Source organism: Phacochoerus africanus, chromosome 9 (assembly GCF_016906955.1).
Source record: "Phacochoerus africanus isolate WHEZ1 chromosome 9, ROS_Pafr_v1, whole genome shotgun sequence".
NCBI lineage: Eukaryota > Metazoa > Chordata > Mammalia > Artiodactyla > Suidae > Phacochoerus > Phacochoerus africanus.
The window spans coordinates 24,685,954-24,698,415 of NC_062552.1; the positions used below are offsets into that span (position 1 = coordinate 24,685,954).

The 12,462-nt window shown below is 53.2% G+C and overlaps 3 protein-coding genes across 12 annotated transcripts; 1 reads left to right on the forward strand and 2 right to left on the reverse strand.

The window, feature by feature from the left end:
* The first annotated feature begins 206 nt into the window (after positions 1–206).
* Positions 207–4,779, forward strand: APOM (apolipoprotein M). 3 transcript variants are annotated; one of them, XM_047794947.1, is made up of 6 exons: positions 207–761; positions 1,902–2,437; positions 2,788–2,942; positions 3,701–3,774; positions 3,868–3,966; positions 4,140–4,626. In XM_047794947.1, the coding sequence occupies exons 2-6, from the start codon at positions 2,324–2,326 to the stop codon at positions 4,298–4,300; spliced, it is 603 nt and encodes a 200-aa protein (XP_047650903.1). In that variant the 5' UTR covers positions 207–761; positions 1,902–2,323; the 3' UTR covers positions 4,301–4,626. The 3 variants fall into 3 exon arrangements, with proteins under 3 accessions (XP_047650903.1, XP_047650902.1, XP_047650904.1); XM_047794948.1 differs by adding an exon at positions 4,633–4,779 and having other exon boundaries at positions 214–2,437; positions 4,140–4,238; XM_047794946.1 differs by having other exon boundaries at positions 207–2,437.
* Positions 4,780–4,903: 124 nt separating this feature from the next.
* Positions 4,904–7,400, reverse strand: C9H6orf47 (chromosome 9 C6orf47 homolog). Its single transcript, XM_047794945.1, has one exon. The coding sequence runs from the start codon at positions 6,560–6,562 to the stop codon at positions 5,669–5,671; it is 894 nt and encodes a 297-aa protein (XP_047650901.1). The 5' UTR covers positions 6,563–7,400; the 3' UTR covers positions 4,904–5,668.
* Positions 7,401–8,594: 1,194 nt separating this feature from the next.
* Positions 8,595–12,265, reverse strand: GPANK1 (G-patch domain and ankyrin repeats 1). Of its 8 annotated transcripts, XM_047794942.1 has the most exons (5): positions 11,998–12,244; positions 11,775–11,837; positions 11,246–11,394; positions 10,104–10,710; positions 8,595–9,211 (listed from the first exon to the last, which is right to left on the reverse strand). In XM_047794942.1, the coding sequence occupies exons 4-5, from the start codon at positions 10,706–10,708 to the stop codon at positions 8,767–8,769; spliced, it is 1,050 nt and encodes a 349-aa protein (XP_047650898.1). In that variant the 5' UTR covers positions 10,709–10,710; positions 11,246–11,394; positions 11,775–11,837; positions 11,998–12,244; the 3' UTR covers positions 8,595–8,766. The 8 variants fall into 8 exon arrangements, 7 of the variants coding, with proteins under 7 accessions (XP_047650898.1, XP_047650897.1, XP_047650895.1 ...); XM_047794941.1 differs by lacking the exon at positions 11,775–11,837; XM_047794939.1 differs by lacking the exon at positions 11,775–11,837 and having other exon boundaries at positions 11,246–11,450.
* Positions 12,266–12,462: the final 197 nt, after the last annotated feature.

The window sequence follows — 12,462 nt, forward strand, 5'->3', positions numbered from 1 at the left end:
GCCGGGGCCGGCCTAGATGGGAGGGAGCCGAGCACCCCGAAGAGCCGCCGCCGCCACCGTCTCCCGGGGTACCTCACTGCGCCTGCGTGCGTCGCACTACGCATGCGTACACACTTCGGCACCGCCCCACCCCCGCCGGCCCTGTTCATTTCTCCTGTGCGCGCGCGCTTAAGCAGTAGGGGGTTGTGGTGGCCGCTATAAATGCCTGAAGAAAAAAATTACGAAGTGAGACTCTTCGACTGCCTCGAGGGGGGTTTTGAACAGTTGTATGGAGTTTGGAATCTGGAGCCTGAGAGTTGTGCCTCGCTAATTTACGTTAAAGTTTTGGCCTGCAGAGAAGTTGAGGCGGCACTGACCAGGCCACCTAGAATTCTGTCAGCCTCTCACAATCGCTCTCGCTGCGCCGCTCCTTCGGCGCCTCCGGAAGTCACCCTTTCCATAGGCGGTTGGAGGTGGTTCTCGAGCTGACTTGCCTGCGGTGGCGTCGTTGGGCCTGACCTCGGTGGGCCTGACCTCGGTTTTGCCCGTGGGCGTTTTGTGGAACGTGGGCGCCATGTTCCTTCCCGCGGTGTGCGGCCGCGGGGGGACATTATCATGTTTTGGAAAAGCTGAGGATTTACTACCTTTCAGGACGTTTGTTTAAAAAAAAGGACGCCTCCGAGATTGGGAATTGGGAGCAAATGGAGTCAGACTGGACTGAAACGCAAGACTCTAACCTTGGGGAATTGAAAGGGCCGCCTAATGGCTTCTGCAGGCCTGAGGTCTGGGGGGTTACCGTCCCTCTGCTCTCCCCCCTCCCCCCCGCCCCTTGGGCAAGGGCCTCGTTTCCGCGGTGCTGCCGAGGTCCCTGCTTCCAGTGCCCAACCTTTCTGGGCTTCATATTATACCCATCTCAGTACTGTTTGAGTTAAGAGTTATAAGGAGGACCTGTTTAGTGAGCGCCTAGTCTATGTCAGCCAGTTTGCTGAGGGTTTCACATATTGTCATATATAAAAGCTTTTCAACGTCTGAGCTAGTTATTACACACGTTTTATTGGTGAGTGCTCCTAGGGGAATGTAAGTGGCAGAACCGACCAAATCCAGGCCTACCAGACTCCCAAGCAATTATACTTTACTCCCCCAATAACTTGTGTCTTAGTTTTTTATTATAAAAAATGTGAAACATTACCCCAAACAGTGTAATGAACCATCATATACCCACCCAAATTTTGTTCTTTTAACCAAATCACAAGCCTATAGCAGTCCATGGGTTATAAATAATCTATAAAAGAAGTCTCACTGTACATTGCATTAACTGCTCTCATTGTAATAACTAGCTCAGATGTGGAAAGGCTTTTATATATGACACTTGGCACTACCCAATGACTGCCTCTTGACGATTCTTTCCTTGCCTTTTATTATTTGAGAACTTAATTCCCCCCCAGAGACTATAAAGTGCTTTACAAACATGACTATTAATTATAGCGAATGTTTACTTTGGACTTAGAATGTGCAGGCCTTCACTAAGGGCTTTATCTGCATTAGCTCTTTTAATCCTATAAGATTAATGATTTGCTCAATTTACAGATAAAAAACAGGCATAAAGATTAACAAAATTGTCAAAGATCTGTAAGTAACAGAAATAAGAGTTTGGACCCACTCTGACACCACTGTCCACTCTTTTTAAGCACTAGATTATGTGGCCTCTTACCTGTAGTAATAAACAGTGAGTGAATGAATTAATGTGTCAGCAAACTTTGGGGGGGCATAATATTGTTTCCCCAATAAGAGAAAGCCTCCCATCCACCATGCTCCAGCACCCAGTTCACACCTGTTCTAAAGCACTTACCAGCTTGTACTGCAATAATTTGTTTAGATACCTAGTTTTCCTTAGACTGTCTTACTCATTTTTATGTTCCCAGGGCTTAGCCAGTTCCTGACAAGCAGATGGAACTCAAAAATAGTTTGCTAAGTGAATGGATGAAAGACTCAAATCCGATTCTTCAATACTGCACAACCCAGCAAATAGCCAGCTCAGATGTGGGTTGAAACAGCACAAGCTTCTACTGGAGGGCTCAGCTCTCCTTATAACTCCTCAGAGACCCTAGATATGCCACGATGTATTGTGGAGTGGCTGCGTTTAGAAGAGGGGGAGGAAAGCCCAAACACTGTTAGTAATCCAGGCTTGGGGTGGAAAACAAGGTTGAAGTTACTCATTAGCAGGTGAAAGGGTCAAGGGTCGAGGCAAGGGGGCTGGAAGCATAGTGGACTGAGCAGCCAGTGGGGGAGAACAGTTAAGGCACCAGCCACTCCACGCAGAGCACCAGTTCCCTCTTGCCTGAAGATGTTCCACCAGATTTGGGCAGCTCTACTCTACCTCTATGGCATTCTCCTTAACTCCATCTACCAGTGCCCTGAGCACAGTCAACTGACAACTGGAGGAGTGGATGGGAAAGAGGTATGAACTAAGAATTTGGGAAGCTTTGCAGGGGGCAGTGGTGGGGTGGCTTGAGGGAAGAGGGTGAGTGGCTTAGAATGACTAGAAAGGAAGGGAGGAAGAGGGTGTGAGTGTTATGATGAAAGCAAGAACATTGAAAAAACATTAGTACTGTGGCCATCAATGGGAAGACAAGGTAGAATTGGGGGGTGGGGTTTACTGAGGAGGGACAAAGAGGAAAAGTCACTGAATGGATCTGACCCCCCCCCCCCAAATTGGAAAAAGGCAGCCCTAAGTATTGCCATCCTGACTGAAGAAGAGGTTGGATGGATTCTGTAGTGAGACCCACCTTCTGCTCCCCTCATCTCCAGTTCCCAGAACCCCACCTGGGCCAGTGGTACTTTATCGCAGGGGCAGCTCCAACCAAGGAGGAGTTGGCGACTTTTGACCCTGTGGACAACATTGTCTTCAACATGTCTGCAGGCTCTGTTCCCATGCAGCTCCAGCTTCGAGCTACCATCCGCACGTGAGTGGTGAGGAGGCAGAGGTGCAATCTGCCCAAAGTATGAATGCTCTCCCACAAAGAGCTGGGCTCTGGCATATCCATTATTCCTTAGCTCACTGAGTTCAACAGCTTCATTAGCTTCCCTCTGGAGAGAGATGTATCTAACCATACCTTAGCTTGAAACCCAAGAGGACCTGGGCTTCAAGAAGAAATAAGGAGTTCCCATTGTGGCTCAGTGGTTAATGAACCTGACTAGCATCCGTGAGGACATGGGTTCAATCCCTGGCCTTGCTCAGTGGGTTAAGGATCCGGCATTTCTGTGAGCTGTGGTGTAGCTCGCAGATGTGGGTCGGATCCTGCGTTGCTGTGGCTGTGGCGTAGGCTGGCGGCTGTAGCTCGGATTTGACCCTTAGCCGGGGAACCTCCATGTGCCATGGGTGTGGCCCTAAAAAGACAAAAGACAAAAAAAAGAAGATGGAATAGGAGTTCCCGCTGTGGCAGAGTGGGTTAAGAATCTGACTGCAGCAGCTTGAGTCACTGCAGGGGCAAAGGTGTGATCCCTGGCTCAGCATAGTAGGGTAAGGATCTGGAGTTGGCACAGCTGTGGCCTAAGTAGCAGCTGTGGCTTGGACTCAGTCCCTAGCCTGGGAACTTCCATATGCTGCAGGTGTGGCCACAAAAAAATAAATAAATAAAAACAATAAGATAAAGGTAGAAGCTGGTACTGAGTGGTTGAGATGTCACTCAGTCTTTCCTCCTCGCCACCACCACCTCTACAGGAAAAATGGGCTCTGTGTGCCCCGGAAATGGATCTACCGCCTGTCTGAGGGAAACACAGATCTCAGAACAGAAGGTTGGTTCTCTCCAGCCCTCATTCTCCCCAAGCCCCGCTGCGCTCACTTGGTTTTGCATCTCTGTTCTCACATTTCCCTCCGCCCACCCACAGGCCGCCCTGACATGAAGACCAAGCTCTTCTCTAGCACATGCCCAGGTGGAATCATGCTGAAAGAGACAGGCCAGGGTTACCAGCGCTTCCTCCTCTACAGTGAGTGGGGGTGCCAGGCAGGGAGGGTTGGGGGGAAACACGGGGCTATGCCTGCAGGAGAGCTCCCTTCCCTGTAATGTCATCCCAGAAAGGGCTGGGTGCTTCCATGAGATCCTCACCAGGGGTGGTGCTGAGATGAAGGGGCTCTGATGGGCCTGGCCCTGCCCTTCCAGATCGCTCACCACACCCTCCTGAGAAGTGTTTGGAGGAGTTCCAGTCCCTGACCTCCTGCCTGGACTTTAAGGCCTTCTTACTGACTCCCAGGAATCAAGGTGAGGGGGTAAAGTCTCACAGACAACTAGGACTCACCACGTCTTCTGCAAGTGTTGGGTGAAAGGGACTCAAATGATGTCACTAGAGGGCATGGCCAAAGGCTGACATCATCAGACTGGCTGTGCTGACACCTCCATTTGTGTCAAAGACTGTGATGGCACCAGAGGGAGCCAGGATGGGGTTGGGGCTACTCAGAAGTTTCTGAGTTTGCAGTGGATAAAGGGGGCAGAGAGTCAGTTGGGGACAGATGTCTGCAGGGAAAAGGTCTCAGAGACCCTTCTCTGACATGAGGAAATGAGGGATTATGTTCTTCCTCATCCCATTACCACAGTCTTGTTCTCTCCCTGGGTCTCCTTCCTTTCCATCCTCTCCTTTTCTCCCTCCTCCCACCAGAGGCCTGCGAGCTGTCTAGTAACTGACCAATGGCTTCATCTGTGCTCCCAGATGGATACAGTGGAAGCTGAGATTGTGGGGTCGGGGGAAAAGCTGGAAAATCCCAAATCCCTTACAAGAGTAATAAAGATGATTTTTCAATCCTCATCCCACTTGGAGGTTTGTTTCCAGACATTGGTCGCACTCCCCCCAGCTCAGTACGCCCCCTGGACCATCTACCGCCTACCCCCGCAGCCGCACGGCGTCAGGAAGGACACTAAGTGGCAGTAACTCTCACTTTGTAGTGGTATATTTAGGATTTGATGTGAAACAGTTGTTTATTGCTGAGTGAGCAGACCCCTAACCCCTCAGTGGGGTCTGCAAACTCCAGTGCTCCCCACACCACCTGTCTGAGCTGCCAGCCTCTCTGAGCTGGCCCTCTTGCCAACACTGTCTGCACCATCCCCACTCCCTATGGCTCCTGAACACCCAGATCCTCCCTATAGGCTCCCCACCACCTGTGGGACCCCATCCAGACCCCAATCCACCCACCTGGCAATGCCACTCTTCCCAAGATGGCGCAGATCCCAGGATCCAAGGGATCCCTTGAGTCTCCCAACCACTCTCTTACCCCACCCAGAGGTCTGTCTGTCCTGCCTCTGGTCTCCTCCCCCCTGGAGTTTTGAAAAGGTAGAGAAGATCCTTTAGTCTTTATTCTCCACCACCACAGTTTTTTTTTGTTTTTTTTTTGTTTTTTTTTTTTTGCTTTTAAAAAGTGGAGGTGGAAAAGAAAAACTGGAAATGGGAGAAATGTAAAAGCAAAAATTAATAGCTGGTGAATTCAAGGGCAATGCCCCCACTGCCCATAAACACAGACACCCTAAACAGCTCTCCTGTGTGTGAAGGGGGGCACCATGCCCTCATACTCTGGGGTTTCTGCCCCATCCCTGAGGTCCCTGTGCCCACAACCTGGACCATGCTCCCACTACTCTGTCTTCACCCTCACTCCCACCTTACTGAAGGCGGGTGGGCCCCTGGCTCGTACCCTACCCCACGGTCACAGCCCCTTTCCTGGGTCTTCTCTCTGCTCCTCACCCTCCCTCCCCAATTTCTCACCCTCCAAGTCAGTGGCCACTTCATCCCCACTAGGATCCCGGAGGCTGACAGCCAGCACCAGGGCCTGGAGAAGACCAAAGAGGCAGGCAAAGTGCAGGGGGTGGGCGGTAAGGAGGCTCAGCACAGCATGGAGCCCGTGCAGGGCAGCCAGGAAGGACAGTAGCCCATGCAGCCAGAGGCCCAGTGGTCCACGCAGGCCCAACGCGTCCAAGGCTGCCCGCAGTGGCCTTGAGCACAGCCCCAGCAGGGCAGAGGCTAGCAGCTCTAGAAGGTGCAGTGTCAGGTTGGTGGAGATCTGCAGACTCTCCTCTGGGCCCACCAGGTACTGGGAGGGAGCCCCTGCTCCCCCGCCTGTTTCCCCCCGAAGCCAGCCCAGCAGCTTCTGACGCCGGCCAGGCTTCTCCACGGGGGCTTCAGGCCCGGGAGGGCTCATTCCCCCTTCAGGGGACACTCCGGGTTTCCTGGTGCCATCTGAGTCCACAGGATCCCATTCTGGTTTGACAGTGGCCTCTCCAGCCTCCAGTCGCTGAGACTCCTGAGTGCCAGAGACATTCTTGTCCCACTGGAGAGGATCCATTCTTCTGCACCGCAGCTGCTCAACTTGGGACTCCCTGCTTGGTTCTGGACCAGCCCCAGGGCTCTTCTGTACACCTGAGTCCTTGGTCTTGGGAGGCCCCAGATCGCCCATGTTTTCTGGGGCACTATCCCAGTCACTCCCTGAATTCTCAGAGGAGCTGTCCATCTGTCTGGGTTCTGGGGCGGGCAAGTCAGGCTTCTCTGATTTCCGGCGGCCCCAGGGGCGAGGTAGCCAGCCACCAAGTCGTCGCAGGAACATGGTTGGGGTGCGTAATTAGCCCCCAAATTCTGGGGCTGCTTCCTGGCACTGCTTAGACTCTCAGGTTTGGAGGCTGAGTGTTTCCTCAGAAGCCAGACTCCGTTCAGGATCAGAAGAACAGGTATCTGCTTGGTGAGTCCTACTCAATTCAGAAATGGCTCACCATTTCTCCGGGTGGTCATGCAGCCTCAAGTGTGGCAGGTGGCTTGTTTCCTTTTCAGTTTTGAGGTAAAAGGAGGTACTTCCAAGTTCATTCACCACCACCCCCAACAAATTCCAAGTCTCAGGATCTGACAAAGCCTGGGTCACCCTCACAGGGTCCTCCCTGTTTTCCAGGTTTCTTTCCCAGCAGGCAGCACCCCAAGTTTCACTCACCAAGGCCACGCCCCAAGGTGCCCCAGAAACTGGGGAGGCGGTGCTCCATCCAAGAAGGAAAGAAAGAAGGTGGCCCCGGGTCGTAGGTGCTCCTGACCTGAGGAGTCCTGAACTGTTGCCCTAAGGGAGCGCAGGAAGAAGTCTCCTATTAGATGGGTAGGGGGAGAGATATCCGGCAAACTCCAGCCAGCAACGTTCGTCCCTTGACTCAGAGGACTGTGAACCCTATAAAGCGGCCCCACTGGCCCCGGGGCACGCAGCTGAGACTCGGCCTCCGCAAGGTCAGGCCGGAAATGTCCACGGAGATCCCGATCGAGAGGCAAAGCGCGGACCTGCTCGGGAAGCCAGGCGTCCGGGCGCTGCTGCCCCTCCAGGGCCCAGGGTCGCGGTCGCGGCCTCGCGGAGCCGCCCGGGAGCAGCAGAGCCCGGAAGCAGCTGCTCGGGGAGCAGAGGGCCAGGCGGGGGCGGAGCCCACAGCTCGGGGGGCGGACCCTGCCGGCCGACCGCCCCCCGCCCTGGCGCGGCTTGTGCGCGCCATCAATGTGCACCGGACGGTAGCGCGGGGCGCAGAACTGATACGGCTTGGGGCTCGAGTTTGAGAATAAACCCAGCCTCCCTTCTTTGTCCCCTCGAGGCCCCCAGTGTTCCCCTCAGCTCACCTGCCCTTTCTAGCCAGCCTTTGGGTTCTTCTCCGCGTTCCACACTACTCCTCTTCTTGTTAATGATTTTGTGAAAGGCTTGTCTGGAAAAGAAAGCTAAGAGGGGGGAGGTTTGGGACTTCAGGAGCCCTTCCTTACTCCTTCCTGCAGATTTTACCTCTTGAATTTGACAACAACGAGCTCTTCATGTGCCTGGAACCTGGTATCTGCAGCAGGAGGAGCAGGAGAGGAAGTGTGGGAGAGACAAGTGTAGACAAATAGTGTATACTTCTTGCCCTCGGGATTTTTCAGGTATGGAAATGAAGAACCTTGGCTTAAAGTGCAGATTTGGGAAGCCAGAGTTCTGGTCCCAGTTCAGCTAATAGCCCAGAAGCTGCATCTTAGACCCTCTGATCACACTGGCTTCTTCCTGCAAGACACTATCCACTCTCATCACCCCGGGCCTTTCCTGACTTCCCCTACCACCAAGCATTTTATTTGATCACATCCTGTCTCTTCCTCCAACTGCGGGCAACCCGAAGATCAGGAACGCCTGTTATTTTCTTTTTTTTTTTTTTGGCTGCACCTGTGGCCATGTGGCTGTGGAAGCTTCTGGGCTAGGGATTGATTCTGAGCCGCAGCTGCGACCTATGCCTCAGCTGCAACCTATGCCTCAGCTATCTACGGCAACCCTAGACCCTTAACCCACAGTGGGAACTCCAGAATGCCTATTAGATAGATAGCATATAGATAGTATGCTAACTTGTGAAATCAGTGATTGAATTGGCTGGAGTGAGCAGGGGACACTTTCTGGGGGAGGTCAGACTTGCAGAGATGGGTAATTCCTAGTTGAGCGAGTGAAAAACAGGTGGGGCACTCCAGGCAGTGCTGGGACTAGAAGTGAACCAGACTGGCAGGGAGGTGACCCCAACATGCTACCCAGAGGAGCTGCCTCTTCCGGCTCAGGATTTCATGTGGCTCCCTGCAAAAGCTTCCAGAAAAGTGAATAAAACACCAAAGAGGGAGAAAAGCTTGATTTATTTCTCAACCTGTTTCCCAAGGGCAGAGCCCACTTATCAAACCTGAAGGCTTGTACCCTGGACAGACCCCAGGAAGTAGAAGCCCAAGTACCCAGTTCAGGGGCCCAAGTTCAGGTTTCAGCCGCAAAACCAGGGTCAGACCTTGCTGAGGTCAGAATTCAAGATTCATGTATGTCCTCAGATCCCGCTCCCAGGCTCTGTCCTTCTCCTCCTGCCTTCTCTTCTCCTTCTGGTTCAGTGTGGTCAATCTAGGGACTCTCTCCCTCCCTGCCACCGCCCGTGTATCCCAAGCTGAGAAATGTGTAACTCGGGGTTGGGCTGCTGATCTATAGCCTAATCCTTCCTGGTCCCTTTTGAGGACAGTGGGGATGGGGTTGGCACGGCCTTGACCTTGGGGTCCCAGTCCCTTTCCAGGCTCCCAACCCCCCCTTAGGAGAAGCTTAAAGCCTGGGCTGGAGGTAGGCACCCCAAGGGGCAGGTTGGGGGGCTGGAGATCCCGGGACAGTGAGAGCAGGTGAGCGGTGGATGTACGGTGGTTAGAGTCTTGGAAGTGGGCATCACAGGTCTCACAGTACTGGGGGGAGAGGGATCGGGGCCTGCAAAGAAAAAAGAATGGTTAAGGCAGCACAAGGATTGAGGCCTCAGGAGGGTGGCAGGGTTAGGTCTTTCCTGTATTTCTGCTGAGGAACAAATTGCCTTCCTCCCCACTCATGATAAGAGACCCAAAAGGGAATAGTTGAGCCAACAGATGTTAAAAAGGCTTCACAAAGTTCTTGGGTGATGAAAAATAACAATAGTGACCATAGCTAGTGTTGGTATAGTGCTTAGTATGGGACAGGTGCTTTTCTAGCACTTTACATATATTAACCTATTTGACCCTAACGACCTTAAGAGAAAGGTGCTTTTATTGCTCCATTTCTTAGACGAGGAAACTGAGGCACATGGGTTAGGTTGCTTGCCCACGTAAGTACAGTCAGGATTTAAACCCAAGGAGCCCATGCAACGTGGGAATATAGCAAATATACGTGAACTATACTTCAATTAAAAAAATAAATTTTTTTTTGTCTTTTTTAGGGCCACACCTGCGGCATGTGGAAGCTCCCAGACTAGGGATCAAATCAGAGCTGTAGCTGCTGGCCTATGCTACAAACCACAGCCATGCGAGATCCGAGCCTCATGTGAGATCTACACCACACGACAATGCCAAGATCCTTAACCCACTGAGGTCAGGGACTGAACCCTCGTCCTCATGGATACTAGCTGGGTTTGTTACCACTGAGCCGCAATGGGAACTACCCCAATTTTTTTTTTAATGAAAAAAATGTTTTAAATAAAAAACAATCCCAGGGAGTATCCTGTTCATAATCACACTGCCCGATCAGCCTACATTAGGGAACAGGAAAGTGAACCCTTTGGCTCTATTCTGTGGCCTCCTGTGTGAAGTGTGAGGAAGGGCAGAACACAATGAAAGATAAGGCTTCCCCTTACCGGTTCTCTGGACTCCTTGTCTCTCCCGGGCTCTCTCTGACCATGCGGGCCACTTCAGGGAAGCCTGCTTCTTCCGCCAGCTGAGCAGCATCCCTGCCACCCAGCTCGCAGACCCCCACCCAGGCCGCCCCACGGCCCAGGAGATAGCGCACAGCTGCCCCCTGGCCTGCTCGGGCAGCACACATCAGTGGGGTCCACCAGAAAGCATCTCGAGCGTTGATATTCCCTCCAGCTCCCCCTGCCTCATGGGGATCCAACAGCTTTTTCAGTTTTGCCAGGTCCCCCTCCTGGGCTGCCCTCAGTATCTGCTGGGTCATCTTGTCCTCTGCCTCAAGGGATCTCCTTTGTCCATCTTCTCCTGATGCTCCTGCTGTAGTCTCCCTCATCGTTCTTCTTTTCTTCCTCTTTCTAGCAGGCTCAGGCTGAGATCTCTGGGGATCAGGGGTGCTGTCCTCGTCCCCAATCAAAGCTTCATAGAAAGCCCGGGCTGTAGCCCCATCCAGGGTGGGCTCCAGCTCTTCAGGGTGTGACTGCAGTTGCCCATCTTTCCAGAGATCACTGGGGTCAGTGGCTGGGGTAAAGTTAATGAGGGAGGACCCGGACATGGCTTTGGGGAGAGTTGGGAAAATGAGATTAGGCAGGGGGAAGCCAAGTCCCAGATGGTCCTGCAATGACCAGAGTCACCTACAGACACCTTCTGGGATAAAAACAAGTATCCTTAGAATCAAAAATCCCCTCCCAGGAGTTCCCTTCGTGGTTCAGTGGTTAACAAACCTGATTAGATTCGATCCCTGGCCTCAGATCAGTGGGTTAAGGATCCTGCGTTGCTGTGGCTGTGGTGTAGGCCAGCAGCTGTAGCTCCAATTCCATTTCTAGCCTGGGAGCCTCCATATGCCACCGGTGCAGCCCTAAAGACGAAAACAAACAAAAACCCTCCTACGCGGAAAGTGAACCCCGAGGACCACGGATTATGTGTAAAAAATAGGAAACCCTATGGTAACAGACCATGCCCCTTAGTAAAGGTTAACAAAGTAGACTCTGTAAGACAGTTGCCCAGAAGTCCTGTGCTCTGCCCCCACTCCATCCTCACCATCAATAAACAGCCTTTCTCTGAAACTACTTTACAACTGCGCGGGACATACCATTAAGGAAAACAATCAGCCTGGCTCTTTAAATCTTCCTGGATCCTATTTCGGGGTATTCTTCTCAAACAAAAACAGACTTGACATTTGTCCGGAAGCAGGAAGCCGATTCGCGGGGAGGTTCCAGTCGTTGCTTTGCAGCTTCCGTACTGCAAAATGGCGCTACTCTAAGCAAAGGCGTCCACAGTCACAGCCGCATGCGCAGCTGAATGGGGAGAGGGCGGGGGACGAACAAAAACAATACTGGAGCACGCAGGCGCGCTGCTCCGGGCTATTTCCCGCCCTGGAATCTTTCCAATAACACAAGCGCAAAACGCCACGTGCCCTGGTAGCGCGAGGATCAAGAAATATCTGTCGGTTGGGGTCCTGCTTTTACCTAACGCCCCCACAATGCTCTTCGCCTCCCTCAACGTGGCCCCCTCTCCAAGCTCATTTTCTGGACCTGGGAAACCACCCTCTGGGTTAAGAAAGGCCCTGAGGCGGAGAATGCCCAGAAGCCGTGAAATGAAATAGTCACGCAGCCCCTCACCATTAATCTGACCAGGGTTCGAAGGTCGCACTTAGCACCCGCAGCAGAAGGCCCTGTTCAAGCCTTAAAAGGAAATGGAGAAGTGCAAGGGGACGAGCAACAGAATGGCTGGCGCCACCTCAGGTTAGCGGGAGGTGAGGTGGCGGGACCTTCCCAATTCTCACACCTCTCAGCTCAGCCAGCACACCCTACCCAGGTCCCTCAGCGCGGAACCCGGCCTCACCTCCCACCTCAGGAGATCAAACCCTTGAGTGAAATATGGGCCCCGTTGAGGGTCTCCTTGGCAGGCTGACTCGGACAGGGGGGCTCCACAAGCGATAAGAGCCAGGCTAGCTGGTCGGTGATGAGGTCAATGGTCTGGGTAGCAGGGCCGCACGCCTGAGGCTCGTGTGAGAGGGAGCGGCAGTAAATGATCCAGCCTGTCTTGTTCCTTTCCCCGCCCCCTCTCAGCCCCACGGTGCTAAGATCACTCGACTATATTTCCCAGGCTCCCTGGCCCAGAACACGGTACTGCGTTTCCGCTTCCGGTGGCGGCTCCCTACGCCCCGCCCCGGAGCGTTTCCCTCAGGGGCCTCGCGACACCAGGGTCGTGGGCGGGTCGTCCTGGGATTCGTAGTTTGCCCTTTCTCAGTTGCGCCAGTTTCTAGCTTCCGAGGACTCCATCTCCCGGCGTTCACCGCGGCGCACG